Genomic DNA, 8,874 nt, shown 5'->3' on the forward strand with positions numbered 1-8,874 from the left:
ATCATCTGTTTGCCATCTACACCATGCCTCGGCCTCGCGTGAGCTTAATGTGCAGCTTGGCGATACGAGAATGCGGCATGAAGCCCAGCCAGTCTATCTTGGCGTTACTCTCGATTGCACCCTGTCATTTCACGAACATCTCATAAAAACTGCAGCAAAGGTGGGCGCGAGGAATAACATCATTGCAAGACTGGCCAGCTCCTCATGGGGCGCGAGCGCTTCCACACTGCGATCATCATCTCTGGCATTATGCTATTCCACTGCAGAATACTGTGCCCCAGTATGGTTCCGTAGCCCCCATGTCCACTCGGTCGATTCCAAATTATATTCCTCCATGAGGATCATTTCTGGAACCATCCGTTCCACCCCGGTTCCATGACTGCCAGTTCTTAGCAACATCGCCCCGCCAGATATTCGTCGGGATGCGGCATCATCTAAGTTTATTTCCCACGTCTACGCTCGACCGGACCTGCCAATATACGCGGATATCTTCGCCCACCCTGTCCAATGCTTGACGTCTCGTCATCCAATCTGGTCTCCTATGCCTACACTGAACTTCTCTGTTCCAGTCTGTTGGAAACAGAGTTGGCAGTCAGCTGAGGTAAAGAACAAACACCTCATCACAGACCCCTGCAAGCGTCAACCCGGCTTTGACCTAGCACGTTATGATTGGGCCCTCCTCAATCGCTATCGAACAGGCCATGGCCGGTGCGCCACTATGTTCCATCGCTGGGGAGCCAGAGACGACCCGAACTGCCCGTGGCTACAGACTATGACCCACATAGTCAACGACTGCCACCTCTCCAGATTCAATGGAGGTCTCGAAACTTTACATCAGGCTCAACCTGACGCTGTTGACTGGCTACGGAAGAAGGGCAAACGCTAGAAGAAGAAGAAGAACCGCCTGACTGCCCTGGTGTAAGCTTTTAAGACAGTCAACATTTCAAGGACTCGGCCTATGGTCTGTGCATTAAGAAGTTTGAGACATTTAATCATTTTCCCCCTCATATTAATTAGTGATTTATATGACTACAAGTTAATAGGAGTGTACATAAACACTATTCCCACAACCAAAAGACTGTTCCATCCTATCCCCTACCCCCAATGAAGCCAAACATCCACCCTGACCCTTAACCCAGAGATTTTTTACTTTGGGGCCCTACTCCAAACTTAGTCAAATCCTGCTTTGAGTTTCCCTCTCTGTTCTTCTTTCTCAACTTCTGTTTATGAGTGGGCTCATCCCATACTCGTCTTTGGCTGGGTTTGTTATTTTAGGGTTTTTTTGGGGGGCAGACCTGGAAGGTCTTAGGGCCTACATTTCTTTCTCTCTCTTTTTTTTTTTTTTACCAGAGCACCACTCAGCTCTGGTATATGGTGGTGTGGGGACTGAACCTGGAACCTTAGAGTGTTAGACTTCAGTGTCTGTTTGCATAACTATTATGCTATCTCCCCCACCATGTTGAGAGTTTTTAAAGGCAAGAATGACCATGTAAATCGGGGGGGTGAGGGGAGGCTGTAAAATACACATGTTCTTGGTCAAAAACTCCTAAGTCCCCTACTCATGCACAGTTTAAATGGGCTCTCTGGTCTTATTATGTGTGGGGAAGAGACCTCTGTTTTATTTCCTTTAGTAGACATCCCCCCCGCCCCCCGAGCTTGAGGGAAATAAAGGTGGACTCTTGCCTGTTATCATGCCTGTCTGAGGAGTGTAGCACCAGCTGAGAAAGACCCAGGTGAATGTAGCAGCCACTCAGTTTTGGCAAAATGAGAAGATGAATGGGCAGCCATGTTTGTTGTTTCTCTTCCATTATTCATAAATCCTCCAGGACATTCATGGATAGACTGAGAATAATTTATGTTGGGGCCAGGTGGTGGCATACCTGGTTAAGTGCACTTGTTAAAAACGTGCAAGGACACAGGTTGAAACCCTTAGTCCTCATCTGCGGAGGAAAGCTTCCTAAACAATGAAGCAGTCCTGCGGATGTCTCTCTCCCTTCCCACTTGATTTCTCTATCTCTATCCAATACATAATTTTTTTTAAAAAAAGGTTTATGTTACATTTCTTAACTCTTCCCTGAGGATATTTAGAATTAATAAATGAAGCAGGTCAGCTGCTGGGGATAAACAAAAAAGGAGCCGGGGGCACTATAAATTCTCTCTGTCCATGAACACCATTCTAATGGCGTGTTTACCCAGTACATTCACAAACAGTGGCACAGCTGTGGGGACTGAGCTGGCTGGAGTTCAACGAGCTGCAGGAAGTCTTGATTTAGGTTGTGGCTCTGGATCAAGACAACAAGCTCTGGGGTAGATAGCGTAATGGTTATGTAAAGAGATGCTCATGCCTGAGGCTCTGAAGTCCCAGGTTCAATCACCTGCACCCCCATAAGCCATAGCTGAGCAGTACTCTGGAGGAAAAAGAGAGAGAAAACATGCTTCTCAATAGCAGTGAGAGAAGTTTTATTGAACCCATCAGTGACATTCATACATTAGTTCCAAATTTATACAGTGTACAGAGCCTTGCTCCTTCCTGAGCTCAGGAGGCCTAGGCCAGCTTGAGGCACTGTGTGTTAAAGCTGTCCCCTTCTTTGCTGGCGACTGCCCCGAGCAGGGCTTGCTTCTTCTGCATGCTTCGCGAGGACTCCAGCTCGTACATGGTGGTCAAGTTGAAGAGCACACTCTCGTGCAGGTAGTGCCTGGGGTCCTGCTGCACCATGGCCTCCAGCTGCCGCAGCGAGTCCTTGAGCTTGCCCAGGTAGAGCAGACACACAGCGGCGTTGTTGTTGGCCTGGAGGGGGAAACACGGGCACGGGATTGGACAAAGGCAGCCAGCTGTCTGCCCAGCTCCTGGGTCAAGGCCAGGCCTGCCATCACAGCTATTGTTTCCTTCCTCTCTCTTTTTTTTTCTTTGATAGAACAGAGAGAAATTGGGCGAGATACAAGATAAAGACACCTGCAGCACTGCTACACCACTAGTGAAGCTTTACTCCTGCAGGTGGGGAGCAGGGGTTTGAACCCGGGTCCTTGTGCTTGGTAGTATGTACAACTCAACCAGTCGAGCCACAGTCTGCCCCCCCCCCCCCGTTGTTTTCTGTGTGTGGGCTGTGGGTTGTGGGCAGCCCAGGGAGGCCTTACTGAAAATATCTCCCAATAACCATGCAATGGCCTGATGCCCAGAGATGCTGAAAACTTCAAGTATTGAGCTCACATTGGCTGTATTATCTCACCACAGCGTTTGTTGGCTCAATCCTCAAAATTTCGGTGAAGAATTTGTGGGCTTCTGCAAAATTGTTCTGACCCAGGTGAAGGAAAGCTCTGAAATATAAGTGGTAAGTTGTTAGTCATGAAAAGGCAAAATGCTGGCAGGGTACTCCCCAGACTACATAGAAAAAGGAGCCTGTGATGTTTCACTCCTCACAGGTAATTCTGAGCAGTCTGGGGTGAATGTTTTCCAGATGGAGGTTGTGAAGCTTTAGCTGACTGGACCATATATAGCACTCTGGCTGGCAAATTAAAGTAAGTCTAACTTTGAGTAATTTAGAAACTGCAACTTCGCCTGAAATGCTTTCTCTCCTCTATAACAACGGCGGTCTGTTTCATCTCCACTTTCTGTTCTATGTGAACTTTAAGCTGGGTGCAGGTTTCATCTTAATAAACACAGACTCAGAGAGTCAGGCGGTAGTGCAGTGGGTTAAGGGCACGTGGTGCAAAGTGCAAGGACCGGCATAAGGATCCCGGTTTGAGCCTCTGGCTTCCCACCGGCAGGGGGGTCGCTTCACAGGTGGTGAAGCAGGTCTGCAGGTGTCTATCTTTCTCTCCCTCTCTGTCTTCCCCATCTCTCTCCATTTCTCTCTGTCCTATTTAACAACACTGACATCAATAACAACAATAATAACTACAACAACAATGTATAACAAGGGCAGCAAAAGGGAAAATAAATATTTAAAAAAACAGACTCATTTAAAAAAATATTTATTTTCCCTTTTGTTGCCTTTGTTGTATTATTGTTGTAGTTATTGTTGTTGTTATTGATGTCATCATTGTTGGATAGTCAGAGAGAAATGAAGAAAGGAGGGGAAGACAGAGAGGGGGAAGACAGACAGACACCTGCAGACCTGCTTCACCACTTGTGAGGCCAACTCCCCTGCAGGTGGGGAGCCAGGGGCTTGAACCGGGATCCTTACTGAGCCGGTCCTTGTGCTTCACGCCACGTACGCTTAACCTACTGCGCTACTGCCCGACTCCCAACACTCTTATTATTATTATAGTGTTTTATTCATAAGAGCCAAAGAGAACATCAAATTGTAGACTTTAAAGATGGTTGTTGTGCTAGAGATAGGACACATTCCTGCATAGTTATGTTGAAAAGGTGACAGTGGGCAACAGAGATAGGACTTTTAAAAACAAGGAGAGTGGTCCAGGAGGTGGCGCAGTGGCTAAGGCACTAGACTCTCAAGCATGAGGTCCTGAGTTCAAAATCCCAAACAGCACATGTACCAGAGCGATGTCTGGTTCTTTCTCTCTCTCCTATCTTTCTTTGAATAAATAAATAAAATCTTAAAAAAAAAAAGGAGAAAGCAATTTAAGACAACACTAATATACTTCTTGTGTATGTGTTTTATTCAGTTTTGAGAGATGAAACAGGAAGAAGTACAAAGAGAAACATTTTCTCCAGAGAGCTTTACCACTCAGTAAGTGGAAACTGAAGAATTATCTGTTCAGTTTAAAATGTCAAAAAACAAACAAACAAAAAAAAAACTCTTAATTTTGAAGAAAAGAAAAAAAAAGAATAAACTAGAAATCAGAGAGTTGAGACAATTCAGTGCTTCAAGCTTTAGTCCTGTTGAACTGCATGCAGTTTGTACCAAGTGCTGTCATGGTCTGAGAGTCTGTGCCTGTCCTCGCAGGCAGTTTGTATGTTTCTGCTTATGGTTAGTATTAGTAGACGCTTTAGAAAGTTATGAAGTGGAATATTAATGTAAAAAATTTACACCTTTTAAAAGATTTTAGAGACATGAAATCTTCAATACAGACAGTTGAGACATGAGATTGTAAACAGAGTTGTCACATTGTCTCTAGGACTTCATGAGAAGTGTGGAGGTTACTGAAGGGGGGCACAGAGCTCTGATGGTAGGTATGGTGTGGAACTAAACATATAATTAAAAAAATTAAAATACATACCTGTTCATTAAAACCATTATTTTACCCTGTAGTCCATCCAATTTCTGCGCTACTTTCTCCACATCTTGAAAGTACTTTTCAGCTGTTTTTATGTCTCCAATCTGCTTTGACAAAATTATTGAGTTAGCTCAGGTGACAACTTAAAAAAATTAAATCTGCATCCACATATACAGTTCCATAATATCCCACTAGGATATGAAGAGATGTACAAGTTAGGTGAAAACTTGCTCATCACTAATCATTGCTTTCTGTAGGAAAGAATAAATCCCTTATGGCAATGTACAATGTGTAATGTTAACCTCTGCATGCCAGAACTAAGGCTGTTACTACACATATCTTACTTAAAAGACCCTTTGGGGGACTCAGTAGCGGCCCACCCACTATCATGTGCAAAGACCGGGGTTCAAACCCCATCCCCCCCCCCCCACTAGCAGTGAGGCAGGTCTACAGGGGTTTTTCTCTCCATATAAGTACCGCATGCTAACCTATTGCGCCACTGGAGCCCCGGGTGTTTCTTTCCTCCCACCTCAGTTTATTTCTGGCAAACAGGCTGGGGGTAAATAAACAGCACAGTGGTTATGCAAAAAGACTCATGTCTAAGGCTCTGAAGTCCCAGGTTCAATCTCCTGCATCATTATAAGCCAGAGCTGAGTAGTGCTCTGATAAAAACAAACAAACAAGACACTGGCACAACATTAGGTAAAATAAAATGAGTGAGAAAAGATACTAAATTTTTGATATGATATGGTAAGCCCCACATCATTAAAACAGACAACACTTATGCCCAGTAAAATAATAGGTAACATTAAACTGGCAATTTCAAAATCATATTTGGTCCAATAATGCAGAATAATGCAATAGTGGCGAAGTTCAAGAAAAAAACACACCCCACTCTTCCAAATGCATAATAGCCTTGTGCGCTACTAATCAAATGCGGCTAGGCTACTGGGAGAGGAAGTAGCGGCTAGGCTACTTGCAAGTAGCGGCTAGGCTACTTGCAAGTAGCGGCTAGGCTACTTGCCTCCTGATGGTGCTGGAGAACCACATGTGGGGCTTTGATAAGGGAATTCAACCTCCTTTTGTCTTCAAAAGCTTAAGAAAAGAAACCAATGACCCAGGACTGATAATGAGAAAAATATGAAAGAATGAAATATATATATAAAACATTATACTAAGAATAAAGCAAAAACTATTGTTCTTTCTGTTCCAGGACTTGTCGAAAGAAATAACACTCTGGAACAGTGAGCTCTCCTTTACAGTAACTGCAAAATCCTACAAAATGTTCTCTGTCTACATAAAAACTTCCAGACATACCACTACATAGATCTTTGCCAGTCACATTTTAGTAAGTAGGGTGTTACTGAGGGTGGTGCTAACCCGCTAGTCCTAGTTAACTCACTTTCTTCAGTACAAGAAGTCTTTGACTCACTAGCTTCAGTCCCGATTGATTCTCAAATCAAGTGCTGGGCTCCCTGGGCTCTGTGGGCAGAGAGTTGTTTGCTCTCTGGCCATGCCATCTTTCTGTGGACATTTGTATGGTTAGATGTTTCCTTCTGCAGCTCAGGACAGGCTGCTTGCTTCTCAGCAGCAAAGGGTATGTATGGACCGAGATGTCTGAGGTTCAGGATTATTTTCTTTCTTCTTCTTCTTTTTTTTGTGTGTGTTACTGGATACAGAGATAAATTGAGAGAGAAGGGGGAGATAGAGAGGAAGAGAGAAAGAGAGACCCCTGCAGACCTGCTTCACTGCCTGTGAAGCGATTCCCCTGCAGGTGGGGAGCCGGGGGCTTGAACCGGGATTTTAACCGGTCCTTGCGCTTTGTGACACGTGCGCTTAACCCACTGAGCTTGACTCCCTTTTTTAAAAAAAATATTTATTTATTTATTTATTTATTTATTCCCTTTTATTGCCCTTGTTGTTTTATTGTTGTAGTTATTATTGTTGTCGTTGTTGTTGTATAGGACAGAGAGAAATGGAGAAAGGAGGGGAAGATAGAGAGGGGGAGAGAAAGATAAGACATCAGCAGATCTGCTTCACCATTTGTGAATCGACTCCCCTGCAGATGGGGAGCTGGGGCTTGAACAGGGATCCTTAGGCCGGTCCTTGATCTTTGTGCTACCTGCGCTTAACCCGCTGTGCTACAGCCTGACTCCCGAATATTTTCTTTTTTAAATTGCCACCAGGCTTATTGCTGGGGCTTGGTGCTGGCATTATGAATCCACTGCTCCTGGCAGCCATTTTTTCCCTTTTTTAAAAAGATTTTACTTTTCATGAAGAAAACAGGAAGGGGGGGGGAGAGAGAGAGAGAGAGAACCAGACATCACTCTGGTACATATGCTGCCAGGAATTGAATTTGGGACCTCATGTATGAGTACAATGTTTTATCCATTATGCCACCTCCTGGACCACTTTCCTTTCTTTTCTTTCTGTTTTAATTGATAGGACAGAGAGAAATTGAGAGGGGAGGGAAGATAGAGAGGGGGAGAGATAGACAAACACCTGCAGACCTACTTCACTGCTTATGAAGTGTACCCCCTGCAGGTGGGGAGAGGGGGCTCAAACTCGGATCCTTGCGCAAGGTGATATGTGTGCTTAACTGGGTGTGACACCATCCGGCCCCCTCAGCAAAGCAGCTACTACAGGTATTAACAGGCCTTTTTCAAATTACCATGGGGCTCAGTGCTTGCTGACAAAGAATGGCTCTTGCTACACTGCTGCTGCCATGAATAAGAAATGTCCCTGTGTTTGACCCCATCTATTGCCAGAATCTGTAAAGCCAGCAGCTTAACTGCAGAATTTGCCAGGGGGACTAAAACCTCAGAACCTTCCCAGTTCTTGATGCCACCCAGCAAAATAACAACAAAACCACAGTAAGAGAAAGAAAATTAGAACACATAAATAGGACACGAAGAAAACAGAGTGGTGTTTATCCATTGCTTTCCTCCTGCTCGAACATGAGGCATGAGTTTGAAGTCTTTCTCTGCAGACTGCTCACTAACTTATGGACTAAGAAGACAAATAGGGGGCCCTGGCGGTGACACACCTGGCTAAGCACATACATCACCTCATACGAGGACCTGGTTTCAAGTCCCCACTCCCCACCTGCAGGGGGAATACTTCATGAGCGGTGAAGTGGGTCTGCAGGTGTCTATCTCTCTCCCTTCTAACTCTCTTTCCCTCTCAATTTCTCTCTGTCCTATCAAAGAAAAATAAAGAGAGGGGGAAAAAAATAAAGGAAAAATGGCTGCTGGGAGAGTAGTAGATTTGTAGTGCAGGCACTAAGCCTCAGTGATAACCCTCTCTGTCCACCATTCCCCTCTCAACTTCTGTATTTCTTTCTTTCTTTCTTTCCTTCTTTCTTTCTTTCTTTCTTTCTTTCTTTCTTTCTTTCTTTCTTTCTTTCTCTGCAGGTGTATGTCTTTCTCTCTTCCTCTCTGTCTTCCCCTCCTCTCTCCATTTTTCTCTGTCCTATCCAACAACAACAGTAATAACAACAGTAATAATAAAAATGATAAACAAGGGCAACAAAAGGGAAAAAATAGCCTCCAGGACAGAGAGAAATTGAGAGAGCAAGGAAAGACAGTGGGAGAGAAAGATAGATACCTGCAGACCTGCTTCACCACCTATGAAGCAGCCCCCTGTAGATGGGAAGCGGGGACTCGGACCGGGATCCTTACACTGGCCCTTGCGCTT

At 44.7% G+C, this 8,874-nt stretch overlaps 1 protein-coding gene across 1 annotated transcript in view; it reads right to left on the bottom strand.

Moving 5' to 3' along the window:
* Positions 1–2,443: 2,443 nt before the first annotated feature.
* The window catches only part of TRAPPC12 (trafficking protein particle complex subunit 12), a 114,785-nt gene continuing 108,354 nt past the window's right edge, over positions 2,444–8,874 (bottom strand). The window contains exons 10-12 of the mRNA XM_060187033.1: positions 5,182–5,282; positions 3,228–3,315; positions 2,444–2,788 (exon numbers count right to left, since the gene is read on the bottom strand). Of these exons, the coding sequence (XP_060043016.1) occupies positions 2,546–2,788; positions 3,228–3,315; positions 5,182–5,282 (432 nt within the window). The 3' untranslated portion in view covers positions 2,444–2,545. The remainder of the gene's footprint in view (positions 2,789–3,227; positions 3,316–5,181; positions 5,283–8,874) is intronic.

Source organism: Erinaceus europaeus, chromosome 3, assembly GCF_950295315.1.
Source record: "Erinaceus europaeus chromosome 3, mEriEur2.1, whole genome shotgun sequence".
NCBI lineage: Eukaryota > Metazoa > Chordata > Mammalia > Eulipotyphla > Erinaceidae > Erinaceus > Erinaceus europaeus.